Source organism: Ricinus communis, chromosome 9 (genome assembly GCF_019578655.1).
Source record: "Ricinus communis isolate WT05 ecotype wild-type chromosome 9, ASM1957865v1, whole genome shotgun sequence".
Classification (NCBI taxonomy): Eukaryota; Viridiplantae; Streptophyta; class Magnoliopsida; order Malpighiales; family Euphorbiaceae; genus Ricinus; species Ricinus communis.
In genome coordinates this window covers 245,185-260,809 of record NC_063264.1, presented here as the reverse complement: position 1 = coordinate 260,809, position 15,625 = coordinate 245,185, and the positions used below count along the sequence as shown (strand labels likewise).

Below are 15,625 nucleotides of genomic sequence, written 5' to 3'. Positions count from 1 at the left end.
GCAACATTAGTATTTATTATAAAGCTGGCCGACAATGACATAATTAATGAGATAAAATAAATAAATGGGATGGGATGAACAAGGGAAAGCAGACAGCATGTGCAGTGAAAACAGGTGCAGGCATTCGTTATGCTATTGAAACTGGGTTGGAATGGGAATGGGGATTGCATTCGCAGACAGTTTTTCTCTAAATATTTATTAATTTGTACAGTAGCTATTGGCATATTGGACAGAAAGTCATTTCAACTCCCAAGACGCAGAGTCAAGTTATTTTCCATGGATTTTAATGCAGTTGGAAAAGCACCTCTCACCCTCGCATTGGCAGTAGATTAGAGAAAGTGTTTGGCGCAGACCCTTCATTCATGGGGAAGAAACTGAGATTCAAAGAAGAAAAGAAATAAATCACCTTCTTTTTTTCTTTATAATGAAAATGGGTAAAAAATTTCACTTGCCCACTTTTAACCTGACAATCTGAGCATCACAGTTTTTCTTTTGCTTTCTTCGGTAGGTAAGAGAAAGAGAAAGGTATTACTGGCACAGTCACGGACATCTCCCTCAATTGAATCCCTCTCTTTTTCTTTTTTCTTGGTATATCCACATGCTAATTAATTTTAGCCTCTGAATGGATAGGAGGGCCTCTAATTTAGCAAAACTATAAGAATTAAGTGGCTTCACTTTGAATAATTTAAACTCATCTAAAAAATTAAAAGATTCAAAATCAAATGCATAATAAACTCATTTTGAATTAGCAATTAGCAATGTACATCTTTAATGCATCTTCCTTTTAACCCAAGGAAAATTCTCAAGAGTGCAGCTCCTCAATAATTGGGTCTTTTACCCTCTTTTTTGAGATATAATCTTCTAAAATTACAGCTCCCTACACTATTGATTCTGTCAAATATAATTCAGATACCTGTTCTTGCTTTTATTTGCAGAAATCTTGTTGGTGTTATTTTGGATGCTAGTGTTACTAATAGTATTCTTTTGAATGGCTTAGGTTTTTAGTTCGGTGAAACGCAATCATGCATGCAGGCCAATTTGGCTTTTCAAATCTGACTCCTTATTAGTGATTAATGCAATTTGATAACCGCAAAGGGATTTAATGGGATAGTCATTCTTTCACACTCGTCGCACCGTACAAGGAAAAAAAACTTAAACTCAGTGCATTCCACTCTTAATAGTAAATGATACCGTCATTTAAATATTATCCTTTACTTGTTAATATTTTATTAAGCTTTGATACCAACTCTATTAATCATTGTGATTGATTAGAATTGAATCAAATCTTTACTTTGCTACTAATACTGAAGAATTAGGTAAAACTGAAAACAAAATCTATAACTTTATGACTAGATAATCTCATACTTTACAAAAATAACCCACTTCATAATTATTTAATTCCAAATACCAAAAAAGTCAAACATCTATAATAGGAAATAAATAAAATGATAAATGTTACTAATAGTATTAAAATAACAGAGTTTAGAATTCAAAAAGTAATTAAGAAACAGTAACAGAAGAATATCTCTTTCCTTAAGCAAAACGCTACCGTTTTCTGTCTCCCCCCACCCTTCTCTCTGTCGTCCGTTAACTCGTCAGTCGTCCCTAAATCTTGATTTTGGAACATCTTTTCTCTCTCCCCCACGACCTCACTCTTGTTTAGGTCAATGCAAACCCTAATACTCCTGCTATCAATTACAATGACGATCGCTTCTTCCCAGGTAGGGTTTTTACTGTCACTCTCTCTCAATTTGAATTTTTTCCCCTATGAGAATCACTAGATTCATCTCATGTTTTATTTGTGTGCTTGCTTTACTGGATTGCTCTTACCATTTGTCAATGCCTTTCCTATTTGAGTTTACAATCGTGAACTTCTCTTTTTATTTTTTTATTTTTTAAAATAAAGTTGGCTGCTTTACTGTCAATGACTGGTTCAATTACTGTAAAATTTCACTTTTGCATGCTATACTCCTACTGTTTTGTTACTCTCTTTTGTGGGTTTTTAGTTTGGGCTGCAAAGTTTTTTTCTTTTTCCTGATCATTGTGTTTATGTGACTGGGTTCTAAACATTATTTTTCTTTCATTTCTTTTTCTTCCAAAACACATTTAAAAAGTATCCATTTGAATTTCAGTAATACTGCAGGCAGCATTTGGTTAGGGGATGTTGACTTTGATAATGCCAAGGAATTTTGATCACCTGTGTGTTGTTCCCTTCTTTCTGTATAAACATCAGCAAGTATTGTTAATCTTTCTTGGTACTATTTATTTGTTCTATTTGGCAAAAGATATTCTAGATTAGGGTTGATGGTATTGGTTGGGTGCCATTTGGCGTTAATCAAAAGATATAGTCAGTCTGCTGCAGCATACGTTTGGATCCCCATTCTTTAGAAGTAGAACGAAATGGAAAGCTTTTGATTCTGTCATTTACTTGATGTCCAGTTAAGAACACCTTATTCATAATGTCATTAATGTTCTAATGAAATTGGAATTAGAATTGGAATTCTGCATAAATCTAAAAACTACTTTAAAATTTGGCTTTTGATCCTAAATTATTTTTGTTACTTGTAAAAATAGCTACTGTGAGACGAAACTGATTTCTTAATTCTAAGTTCTGATTGTTATGCCTTTTGAAGGTAGCAGTAATGCACTGCAGTTAGATGCCGGACAATACGGATTGTCTTCCTGACTTTATTGGTTTGACTTGGAGAAGTTGCACTATTTTAAGTAATTGGATTTGTGGCTTAATTTCAAGGCATTGCAAAGACCTGGTGAGTTAAGTTATATGTGTTCAATGGCTCAATCTTATTGCTTATTTGCTTGTTTATGAGATACTTATACTTTTTCATGTGCAGCTTGGCTTCCCTTTAAAGAATTCTTTTACTAACTTTGTTGAAGAAGGGACAATTAATTTGTTGAAAGAAGGAAGACACTCCAATCAACTTTGGTATCTACGATGGAACCTATAGATATCAGTTCTGATAGTGATGTGGTGATAGAAGATGATGAAGACTTTGAGTTTGAAACATCACCTGTGAGAAGACCCACTGATTCTAGGATTCTTCCACCTTGGGCTGCCATAGCTACCACAGACTCTAGAAGTTCAGGTCAGACTTCCCTTTCTTCTCATCCTTAGGCCAAGTTTCCAATATCTAAACGCTAGACCTTCTGATGCCGCATCGTTAATGTTGTTGGAGAATCTCACTTGGCTGAAAACAGAAAGTTGAATGAATTGCTATTTAATAAGTATGAGAAACTAATAAAATTTGCAGGTTATGGTAGGCAAACTCAAAGAGACACTTCTCCGAAAAGACCATATTCTTCTAATGGGAGCTCATCAAATTGGCATTCTTCTAATGGGGGCTCATCAAATTGGCATACTTCCCAAGCAGATGATTCTCTGTATGCTATAGGGAATGGGAATGCGGGTCTTCCCCGGACTGTTAATTCGCGAATTGCTAATGTTTATGGTACAGATTATGAGAAACTTTCATCTCAGCAGGCTTTGAAGAGGACTCTTCCATCTTCTCTTCATCGATCTCCAATCAGTAGTATATCGAACAGCTTAGTAGAGGGTGTTAGCAGCAGCCAAACTCGTGATATCTATGGAAACGCATACCATCCAGCGGGGCCGAGTTCAAGTCATAGCAAGGGCTTTGGCAGGGGCAATTATGAAGAGGCTATAACGTATGTAAGCAATGGAAGTAGGACACTACCTCCATCTTTGATGCGTGGAAAGTCTACTCCGTCTGCACAATTTGGTTTAAGGGACCCTGCATTTCATCCCATGGCTGGTGAAGAAGGAGTTGCTGGGAGTGATGAGAGATTGATTTATCAAGCAGCATTGGAGGTACTTCTTGGAGTTAACTGATGCTATATTATGTTAGTTTTTTAAAGTACTTTTGAATAGTTTAATGTCTTGAATTATGTTCAATTTCAGTTTGTCAAAATAACACTCTATTCCTTCATAAGTTGCAAGAATCTCTTTTTGATTCATTGGTGGTTATAGTCAAGTGAAGCATAGATGAGCACCATGGTATTCAGAATTAGTCTATTTAGAAAATTCAAGTGGGATTATGGATATAAGGGATTGTTCAACTTGGATAGCAACCTATTTGATTGAATCATGCTTTTTATATTCGTGTCCTGTCGAGATACGTGCATAAATGGTTAACCCAAACACAACCCGTTTAACTAATCATGTCAAATATCAAACTCAAATACAACCACATTTATTAACTAGGCTATACAGGGTGGCTATGTAACTTCTTTAATAAATTATTATTTTTTAAATATATTTTTTGAGTAAAAATTAATTACTTAAATTCCTACAAAAAATTACTCAAATTTGAGTTATTAATATTAAAGCATAATTATATCCTTATAGTGACAAAAGCACTAAAGAGAGAACAATTGTGTCTAAACGTGTTTATTAGCATCTTTTACAGGTTAGCCAGATTAACTGTTAAACCTAGTTTTTTCTCCGTGTTATAAACGGATTGACCTGTTTATGACCTGAACCTGTTTATCCGAAACTCAAACCTAAACCCGTTTAACTACGTGTTGTTTAATTGGATGTTGTCAAAAATTGCTAACCCTACCTTTTAGTTTCTTTAAGAGAAAAGCTTTTATTTGATAAACTCTGTCCTTTGTCATCATTATTTTAAAAGCCCCTTATGTCCCTTGTTTTATGCTCAAACCTTCAAGTTAGCTTGTGCTTGTTAGTGAGTTTCACTGATTAAGTAAGTATAAACATTTTCTGCATGAATTTTTTTATATTTTTGATTCCTGTAACTATTTTATGTATGTTTAGTTCGTAGTTATTTCTTTTGACTTATGAAATAAGAGTAAATAGACATTTTGAGATGAGCATTAGCAAGTGATTGACAAATTTGTTTCCAAGGTTGGTTGACAAACTAACTAAAATGAGCATTTTGACGAGCCAAACTTGAGGCGAATACTAGAAGTTTTAATATTTCAGTTAATTATTGGTCAAGAATGTTTTGATCTCCAATTACATCTTTCATAAATTTAACACCATAAGCAGTTGGAAAAATAAACATGGTTTTTATAGTTCATGTGGGGGGTTGGGGGGAGGCAACCATAGGTAGTGAATGAAATGATCTCAGCGCCACATATTTAGATAGCGCGTTACTATTTTTACTCTATTGCCAATTTTTTGGATTTGGATATCTTTTACAGCATATGACTATAGGAGTAGTTAGCATTTTTAATTGGAATTAATTTGTTATACATTTATACATGTAGGAATATGATATTATTAAATCATAGTGATTATTCTAATTTCATTCTGATATGATATTTTGGAATCATTTCATTACACATGCAATATAGATACTAATATCTTGCTCTGCTAACTGATATGAAAGAAAAACCTACCCCATATGCCACATTTGTGGACATGGACTTTATAAATTCCCCTTTTCATTCCATGTATTGGAGTAACCTATCCTCCGTGTACCCCAGGTTTGATAATTTTTCTTTTAGTGTGATTATCACTAGATTGCTTTGATGAGCACTTTGGAATGCACTTCTTGACGTGCACTTATCACACACCCTGAAGTCTGTATACAGTTTTAGGTGATTATTACACCATGATATCTAGACTTGCTGCTGCTGTGTACTTTGCCTTCTAGTTATGTTTTTATGTGGTGCACAAGTTGTGAGTCTAACCAATGAAATTAGGCTTCTTTTCTGTCTAAGTTACTAGTAGAGGAGTTAATGTTTGAAGAGTTCAAAAGTCAAATGGATGGACCTTGATACTTGCAGGATCTCAATCAACCAAAAGTTGAAGCTACTCTACCTGATGGTCTGTTGTCTGTGCCTCTTCTAAGACACCAGGTCTTATAATTTATACATTGCAATCTGTTCTTTCATTTTCAAGAACACATTGTTTTATTAACACCAGTTTTACTTTGCAGAAGATTGCATTGGCATGGATGCTTCAGAAGGAAACAAGAAGTTTGCATTGTCTAGGGGGAATTCTAGCTGATGATCAGGTTAATTATATGAAAATCTAGTTGGTTCTTCATTGACAATATGGGATTGTTTATCTTTTATTTATTTCTTTTGTTTTTTATTAAGCTAATAATGTGTTTTTATTTCAGGGCCTTGGTAAAACTGTCTCAATGATTGCTCTTATACAAATGCAAAAGTTTTTGCAATTAAAATCAAAATCAGAAGATCAAGCCAATAAAAAATCTGAAGCATTAAATTTAGATGATGATGATGAAAGTGGTCGTCCTGGTCTCAATGAAGTGAAGCAGGTTGGAGAATATGATGATACTACATCAGTTCCAGAAGCTAGTAATTCCACACGGGTGTTTAAGAGAAAGAGGCTAGCTGCTGGAACTCTGGTTGTGTGTCCAGCGAGTATTCTCCGGCAATGGGCAGGGGAATTGGATGACAAAGTTGCAGATGAAGCTAAACTTACTTGCCTTATTTATCATGGAGGCAGCCGGACAAAGGATCCTGCTGAATTGGCCAAGTATGATGTGGTTTTGACAACTTACTCCATTATAACTAATGAAGTCCCAAAGCAACCTTTAGTCAATGAGGATGAGGCAGACGAAAAGGATGGAGAGAAGTGTGGATTGTCTTCTGAATTTTCAATTAATAAGAAGATGAAGAAGACAACTACCGTGAGTAAGAAGAGAAAGAAGGGTAGGAAGGGAATAGATTGTTCCTCAAATGATTATGATAGCGGTCCACTTGCTAGGGTGGGTTGGTCCAGGGTGATACTAGATGAAGCCCAAACGATAAAAAATCATCGGACACAAGTTGCTAGAGCCTGTTGCAGCCTTCGCGCCAAAACAAGGTGGTGCTTATCTGGAACACCTATCCAAAATGCAATTGATGATTTATATAGCTACTTCAGATTTCTGAGATATGATCCTTATGCCGTGTATAAATCTTTTTACACCACAATAAAGGTCCCGATATCTAGAAATGCAATTCAAGGTTACAAGAAGCTACAAGCAGTTCTTAGGGCAGTAATGCTGCGTCGTACAAAAGGTGCTTGTCTTCATTCCTTTGTTTGAGTGGACTTTGGGTTTTATCTGTTTTTTTTATGCACGTTTTGAATATTGAGCCTGCTTCTAATTGTTTATTGACGTTTCATAGCTTCCCAATAGGTTCTTTCTCTTAATTCCTTGTTGAAGTCTAACTGCACTTTGTATTTCTTCTTTTAGATAGATGGTGCCTTTCAATGGTGATCCTTTTGGGTTGGGGTATATGCATGAGTCATGAGGTGAAAAAAAAAAAGTAGAAATCCTCTTCGCTTCCACTCATTTTCTCTTAAGATACATTTTGGAATTTAATTGGCATGTTTAGGTGTTTCTCTTAGTTGCATTATGAATTCCAGTGCTGCATTTTAGCATGGAAAATTGGACGATCCAGGTTCTAAGACTTAGATAGGTAGAACTTCATCTTATTTGATTATAGTTATGAGTTGTTAATTGTAGATTTTCCTAGATATAATATTGAGTATTTTGATTCTTGTTCTTTTTTTGTTGTATCCATTGTGTTCCATTATATTAGATTATGGTTATGGCTTTGTGAGGCTCTAAGTTATTTTGTACTTGCATCCTCTGGCTGTGTGCATTAGAGCAATGAAATTTTTCAGGATGACGAAGGCATTAAATAATTTTTGTTTCCATCTTAGTTCATTCTGTTTTGCTTCACCTCCTCCTCTTCTCTTCTTCCCCCTCCCAACCCACACCACACCCACCCCCCCCCCCCCCCCCCCCCCTCTCTCTCTCTTTAGACCATTTTAATGGTCATTTTGCAGCAAGTTTTAAAATGTTCTGACGAGGTATTTCATGAAAGCTTTTTAAGCTATCTGCTGTAGATAAAGAGAATTAGTGTGCGGACTGATGACAAGGTTTAGTGGATTGTTTGAAAGCAATGTTTTTCAAACCAGACTTCTTCAGAGTTCATGACTTCAGTTTTTATATTTGAATTTCATCTTTAGTAGGTTTAAGTTTTACAAAGTAAGTCTGGAGAATTTGTTGATAGATTTCCTTCCAAATTTGATTCTAAACATCTCCAATCAAATTTTCCTCAATTTTAAGCACATTTTATGATTGATGGACATTGTTCTTTAAGCACATTTTATGATTGATGCATTTGACTGTGGCTTTATTTGTGGAATTTGTGATACTTAGATACATAGGATGTATTCTTTATCTGTGTGGCCTAATAGCGATGTTATTTTGAATGTGAAAGTTGCATGTTAGCTATTGTTTGATGCTCATCGCTAATTTATGTGATTTAGGAACACTGATTGATGGGGAGCCCATAGTTAAATTACCCCCTAAATCAACTTGCTTGACAAAGGTAAACTTTTCAACTGAGGAGCGGGCTTTTTATACCCGGCTAGAAGCTGATTCACGTTCTAAGTTCAAGGTATGTTTCTATGAAATTTGTTCTGCTGGTATGTTTCTGTGAAATTTGTTCTGCTGGAGGAATTGAATAACCAACAGTTTATTTCCTATCTAATTATCTAGTTTTCCTTGTCCTTTTAATGAAAAAAATAATACGCGTGGGCATTAGAAGTATTACTAATGTCTCTTAAAGTAGAAGTAACTGTCTAAAACTGATCGAGTAAATAATTTATTAAGATATCTGGAACTGTTTTTCTTGGAGAACCATATTAATTTTCTTTATTTAATTTCCAAATTTGCAATTCATCTATTGTTCGCTTATCTATGGGGAAACAAGTGAAAAAAGAAAAGAATGTAGTAGTCTTCATGATCTTCAAGGAAAATGATGTTTTCAAAGTGGAAGATGTTTGGCTGTCATCAACTGCTACTGGTTGTTCTCGACCTGTAAAAGTTTACTTTCTTTAATTTTCGCACATACAGAAACTAGTGTTTATAGGTAATATATTTCCATCATTTTACCTGAAAGATATTCTTTTCAATTGCATGCCAACAAAAGAAAATGATTTCCAGTGTGACAACAGAATCAGTGGAAAACAATTAATTTTATTACAAAGATTACTCTGAAACAAATTGTGCCCAAATCAGAGAATTCTTCTCTGATCTAAATTTTAACCCCTTAAGAAAAGTTATGGTGCTAGCCTGACATGATGCATTGATAATCATGCTATGAATCTTGGAAACTATTATCCTTCTGAGTTCATGGAAGATGAGGATCGAGTGCTCCTCCATTTTATCCTGCACTGTTTTATCATTTATCTGAAAGTTGCTGGTTTGTAATGTGCAGGCCTATGCTGCTGCTGGCACAGTGAACCAAAACTATGCAAACATTCTTTTGATGCTTTTGCGACTTCGTCAGGCTTGTGACCACCCTCTTCTTGTCAAAGGTTTAAATTCCGACTCTTTTGGAAAAGATTCTGCTGAAATGGCAAAGAGATTACCCAATGATATGGTGATTAATCTACTGAGTTGCTTGGCAACTTCCTCTGCCATCTGTCGTGCATGCAATGTAAGTATTTCAAAAGTTCGCAATTTGCTTCCAGGCTGTCATTGTTAACTTAGCTAGTGATATGTCACAAAAACATTGCTGTATTCGCTTGCAAGTGTCATTTATATAGCAATGCCAAAATACTAAATGCAACATTTTGCAAGTCTTTCCAATGTGTTTCCAGTCTTCTTGGTGTCTGCAGCAGGATTCGTTACTAGAATCTTTCCTGTCCTACTTAATAATTACTATATCTATGCTCTATCTTTGTTCCCTGGTTAGTAATGAATGTGTTTGCATGTGCAAATTAACGACCTACCTATTGAAAACAAAGGACGTGGCATCTGATGCCAGTTATCTAACATTTGAAGTAATTGATTCTGTTTCAGGATCCACCTGAGGACCCTGTTGTTACTATGTGTGACCATGTGTTCTGCTATCAATGTGTATCCGAGTACTTGACTGGGGATGATAATATGTGCCCTGCTCGTGGCTGTAAAGAACTACTCGGTCCTGATGTTGTTTTTTCTGAAGCTACACTTAGAAGTTGTATGTCTGATAATCTTGATGCTGGTCCTAAGCGTCCTGAATTTGATGAAAGAGCAATGGTCCTGCAGAATGAATATAGCTCATCAAAAATCAGAGCTGTGCTGGAGATTCTCCAGTCTCATTGTCAAGTGAAGAGTCCAAGCCCAGAACTAGGTGGTGCCACAGAATATAATGGATCTTCAACAGCTCCATCAAGCTTAGTAATAAAATCAATTATTTTCTCTCAGTGGACTAGCATGTTGGACTTGGTTGAGTTTTCACTGAATCAGCATTGTATACAGTATAGAAGGCTTGATGGCACAATGACTTTGGGTGCAAGAGACAGGGCTGTTAAAGATTTCAACACTGATCCTGAGGTTTGGTCCTTACATTTTTTCCATGTGTTGGGATAATTTGATTATCACTTGTGTTCGTAAGGATAGAGTTGGTAGTTAATTAATAGATCTGTCTGAAATTCAAGAGAGTACCATGTTAGATAGTCTACTGAATGGGTAGGAGAATCCTTCTGTCCCTGTCATTGATATGTCAAATTGATGGCATGTGCATGATAGAGTTTCCAACTGGCTTAAATCTGAGTGGTGCTTTGAACATTTAAATCATTGAACATTTGTTGCAGGTGACTGTGATGTTAATGTCACTAAAGGCAGGAAATCTTGGGTTGAACATGGTTGCTGCATGTCATGTTATTCTTCTAGATCTTTGGTGGAACCCTACCACTGAAGATCAGGCTGTTGATCGAGCACATAGAATTGGCCAGACTCGTCCTGTTACTGTAACCCGACTCACAATTAAAGACACAGTGGAGGATAGAATATTGGCTCTCCAGGTATTACTCCATATCTTGTATTGTCCACGAATTTCTCTTTTCTGAAAACAGATGTTATCATTCTATCCAAGTTTATATTTCTACATCTAAAATGCTACAAATCTCGATTTAGTTTTCTTTGCTCTTCACTTTGATTTGCAGGAAGAGAAGAGAAGAATGGTTGCATCTGCATTTGGTGAAGATGCAAGTGGGGGCTCAGCTACTCGCCTGACAGTTGAAGACCTTAAGTATCTATTTATGGGACGCAGTGCTCCATAAGTTTAGTGTCCACAGGATGATCGAGTTTATGTAGGAGAAAAGCTTGAGGAAGTAAAACATGAATTTTGACTGAGGGGATGGATGGCTGCACTTGTAGGGCCTGCCTGGGTTGTGGTCGATTAGGAATCATGGGGGGTTGGTATATCTTTGGGTGGTAATTGTTTAATTTGTGTTTCTTGGAGGCCCAAAAAAAGGCAATTTTTGTTTTCAACAAGTGCAGAGGAAATCAAGCTGAAGTCACCTGTAAATATGCTTTTAACTGTTCTCTAGCATATATGAAAAGCAGTTAGTTTCTGTAGTAAATGTTTCTTGGTAGTAATGTGCATAAAAAAACTGTATGCTTCAATTTTGATGTTTGGTGGAGAAAGAGAATGAAAGCAAGCTGCTGCTGCTGCATATGTTGTGGGCAGTGTTTCCATCTGCAGGAAATGGGTGTGGAGTCTGTAGGGCTAGGTATATTTTGACTTCAAATCTTTTTAGTTTATGTAATATAGTGAAGGAATTTGTCCTTATTTTGGTAAAAAGAAGAAGAGGGAAATGAAGAGACAAATTCTTTTGGTCGGTGAAAGTGGATACGTTTTGATCAAACTGAGGAGATGATATTCATTGATTTGTTCACTTTTTGGCCCAATGGGAAAAGGAGCAGCTGGCTGAATCTATTATATCATGCAGTGTATTATTAGTACAGTTGGGGTTGTACAAATCAAACACTAATAAAATAATTGTAGGGTTAGGGTGAAAGAATCCAAGAATGTGCAAACTGGAACAGATTTCATATTTAATTTGCTTGAGATGGATCTTGGTTCAGTTTTGGAAAGGAAGTGCAATTGGATTCTTTCTCATCCATTCAATCCCAAGCCTTCCTCCTGTTTCTTGTCTGAAGAATGTGTTCATATCTCGCATCCAGCCCGGCCGTTCAATAAGCAGAAGAAAGTCAAAAGAGTTGCCAGTTGGACTCCATTCCTACTTGACAATGAACTTTTAGGAGACAATATTAGCAAGTATCCTTAAAGACGGTTTTTTGAGAGGCCTAAACCTAATTAATGTTAGTTGAGTTGAGAGACATAGTGACAAGAAAGCCACTCTGTCAAGCAAATGTCCCTTGCATTTGCAAATGGTTAATATAGAGGAAAGTATATGATGCTATGGTGTTTACATTTCTTTCTTTTTTTGATTCTCTTTCTTTCCTTTCCACCAAACAAATTCATTTCAATTCCAACTCCTGTGTTGTGGGCCTCTAAAAGCTCTTGCAGAAGGGAGGCCCTTAATAGTTAGTATCCATGAATCGGAGCCGAACCCAATAAGGAGGAGAAATGGGAACTGTTTGAAGTTGTTGCACTTGTTCCTACCATGAAAAAGCAAAATTATGCCCTCAATTCAATCCTATCAAAAGAGGGGAAAAGAAAAGTTAATACCTTTGTAAAAGTGATTGCTCGAATGCAGTGGTAGAGAGAGAGAGAGAGCTCAGTGATGCTTTCACATGAGTGGTGGCTCCCTTCCCTTCATCATGTTTATCACTATTGCCCTTGTGAGAAAGAGTAATAGATTTCTACATTTCTACAGCAAGAGAATCTAATCTAATTATAAAGATGTTGGGTAATGAGCAAAATATGCAGTGTCAGGGTCATTTCCACTCCACCCCACCATTTCAGACTGAATTATAGTCTTTTGTGTTACATTGGGGTTGTAAAAGGACTCTGTTGGACTCTTTTGACTAAAATCACTGATTGCCCTTTGGAGAATATTTGACTATGAATATTATTATACACAAACACACCCTCTTTCTTTTGTTAAACCATAGTAAAGAAAGCCTCTCTCTTTTCTCCTTCATGGTCATTTCTATAAAATTCAGGAGAAAAAGGCACAACTTTAGCTTCACACATATATTAATGTCTAAGGACATACATGCATTCTTATTAGGTATATACTAATCACTGATACTAATATGTTTTAGAAAACTAAAAGTTTGGCTACCAAAATTCCCTTTACATCCACTTAGCAAACATTAGGGCCAAACCCCACAAACCCATTGGCCCCATCAAAAGAAATCTGAATCCCCTCTTGCTGAATGTTTCCTATGATGGAAAGTCCTGATGGGGAAGCTGCAAATGCAAAACAAAAAGTCCCCACGTCATCCACTGGTATCAGAAAGTTCCTTGCTGGAAGGGTCAGTATTGGCCCCCCCGCGAAATAAAATGACACTGTTGGTACCCGAACCGACACAAACCCATTCAAGTTATAACACGTATCAAATATGGATACTCCGGAAGCCCGAGGGAGGTTCCCGGTTTGACCTATAAAAGCATCTCGGAACGCCACGTAAGCCACCGTTGGGATCCTCGTGACAGCCGTCCCGGTGTCCATCACAACACCCCCATTCCCCATTTCATTTAATTGGAAAACATCTTCAGATATCGGCACCTTCATCCCTCCAACTCCAACACCCGAAAGTCGGATATAATAAAAGCTTGGGGCTCGAGGGTTACGGATCAAAGGAATCCAAGCAGCACCCACGGGCATTGCTCCACGGCCGAATTCTAGTGACCCAGCAGAGTCTGTTCCACGACTTACTAGACAATAACTGAATGCACCTCCAGTTTGACCGCCCAATTGACCCACAAGAGACATGGATCCGCCTCCAAGCCCTAACAATCCAGCTGCTCCAACAAACATCCCCCGATTCCTATGCCCGCACCCTATAGCCACGTTGCGGACCACCGTCCGCCCGAATGTTAGAGTTTCGAGGGCAAGGGTGCCCTTGGTGTACGACCCATCACCGTACATCACTTCATAGCGACACCCGCCCGCATGGCAGCCCGCGTTCTCGATCCTTTCACAGACCGAGGAGCTACAAGGGACGCCCATGAAGGAGGCTGAGTCAGCCGGGTCAAATACCGGGTCGGTTTGATGGTAACATTGGGTGCAAGGCTGACATTGGACCCAAACTATATCACTGCCCGAATCAATAACTACGTACTGTTCTCTTGGCGGGCTACCAACTCCTATTCTTATAAAATATTCTCCGCTACCTTGATTCATCCCTGACACCACCTCTGCCCCAAACTCCTCCACGGAATAACTACTGGTGGCATCACGTGGTGAAAGGCGACGGATGAGGGTAGCGACCCTTTTCTTGTCTCTCTGTATACGTGCATGAAAATTGTGGGAGTGATCATATGAAGACTTGTTGAAAGCTGTGATCTTGTCTCTATGGACTAGTTTTAGCTTCCACTTGCCTTCAGTTAGAGTGTCATTCTGATTGTCGAATAGTTCTTGATATTGTGATGCTTTTGTTTCGGTGATTGCTTCTTTGACGTTCAAGAGTTGGAAATGAGGGTATGAGATGGTTTTGAGTGTGGTGGTGGTGGCTGAGGCGATGATAGTTACAAGTGATAGCAGTAGTAACATGACCACTAAAACAAGTGCTTGAGAGGGTAGCATGTTTTTTCTTCTTTTATTTATTCTTTTTTTTTTGTTTTAGTTCGTCTTGTGGTTTTTGGAGGGGTGGGAGAGGGATTTATTTGGGTTGGTTTTTGGGATGCGTAGGGGCCTGGGGGAGAAAACTGGAAAAGAAAAAAAAAAAGAAGAAAGAAAAGGAGAGAATGTGGGGTTTGGGTTGGAATGATTGGAGGGAAACTGTTGATGTTTTTTGTAGTTTTGTCTTTGGATTTTTGATTGAGGTTTTTAATTTCTGTGGAGGGTTTTAAGTTTGTTGGTGCTTCTTCTAACTTTGGCTTTCATTCTTTTCTCCATTAAGAAAAAAGTCACTGCAACTTCACACTTAGCTCATCTAATTAATTCTCTTTTATAAGAGAGAAAAAAAGAACTCTCAGCATGTAATCATGAATTCTCTTACTTTTTTCATGACAATTGCCAATTCAAGTGTCGAAGCCACATCCTCTCTTTTGTAAACCGCAGAAAAGAAAAGTAAGTCTGTGCAGTTTAAGATCTGCAGATTACTATTTTAATTTGCTTAATCTGATGTATACTTTTATGTTATTCACCTCTTAACTGTTGCTCTATAAAGCTGAGGAGTTACAGTCCACCGATACAAAGCTGCGAAGTTACTATCAACATATGTAATATCACACAGCAAAATATAGTCGAGAGGATTATGTCCCACAATGCACCCTCTTCCTTTTAGTTGTTAAACTTGGAGTGGGACCATATCACTTGAATATCTTAGTATGTTTAGGAACTGTGATGACCTGCTCCCATGGTAAGTTTAGACTAAAGACTAGAGACAAAGTCAGCTGCAGCACTCTCTTTCTCTCATTGTTAAGTTAAGCCCCTTGAAATTGAGTGGAGAGAATTAATGTATTATATTCACAGTGCATTTTTTTATTAATTAATAACTTGAAAAAGCAGCAGATATAAAAGAAAGGTTTAATGATTAAAATAACAAAAGAATGAAATATAAAACAGCACTTCAATTAGTGATCTTTTAGCCCATTTGACATGTTATAGCAAAAGTGATCATCTTTGCTCTTTTACTTTACTTTGTTTCTTTTAATACAAATCCAAAGATACTATCTTTTTTTACCACCC

The 15,625-nt window shown here is 37.0% G+C and overlaps 2 protein-coding genes across 2 annotated transcripts; one reads left to right on the top strand and one right to left on the bottom strand.

Annotated features, from left to right (window-relative positions):
* The first annotated feature begins 1,510 nt into the window (after positions 1-1,510).
* Positions 1,511-11,859, top strand: LOC8260732 (helicase-like transcription factor CHR28). The gene is given in 13 exon segments (XM_002513087.4): positions 1,511-1,721; positions 2,634-2,768; positions 2,853-2,916; positions 2,919-3,104; positions 3,270-3,847; positions 5,788-5,859; positions 5,940-6,017; positions 6,126-7,032; positions 8,294-8,424; positions 9,247-9,468; positions 9,834-10,349; positions 10,610-10,819; positions 10,961-11,859. Coding segments are annotated over 12 exon segments (3,192 nt in total). The 5' UTR covers positions 1,511-1,721; positions 2,634-2,657; the 3' UTR covers positions 11,078-11,859.
* A 1,019-nt stretch (positions 11,860-12,878) lies between these two features.
* On the bottom strand, positions 12,879-14,891 carry LOC8260731 (protein ASPARTIC PROTEASE IN GUARD CELL 2). Its single transcript, XM_002513086.4, has one exon. The coding sequence runs from the start codon at positions 14,516-14,518 to the stop codon at positions 13,073-13,075; it is 1,446 nt and encodes a 481-aa protein (XP_002513132.1). The 5' UTR covers positions 14,519-14,891; the 3' UTR covers positions 12,879-13,072.
* Between the last annotated feature and the right edge of the window lie 734 nt (positions 14,892-15,625).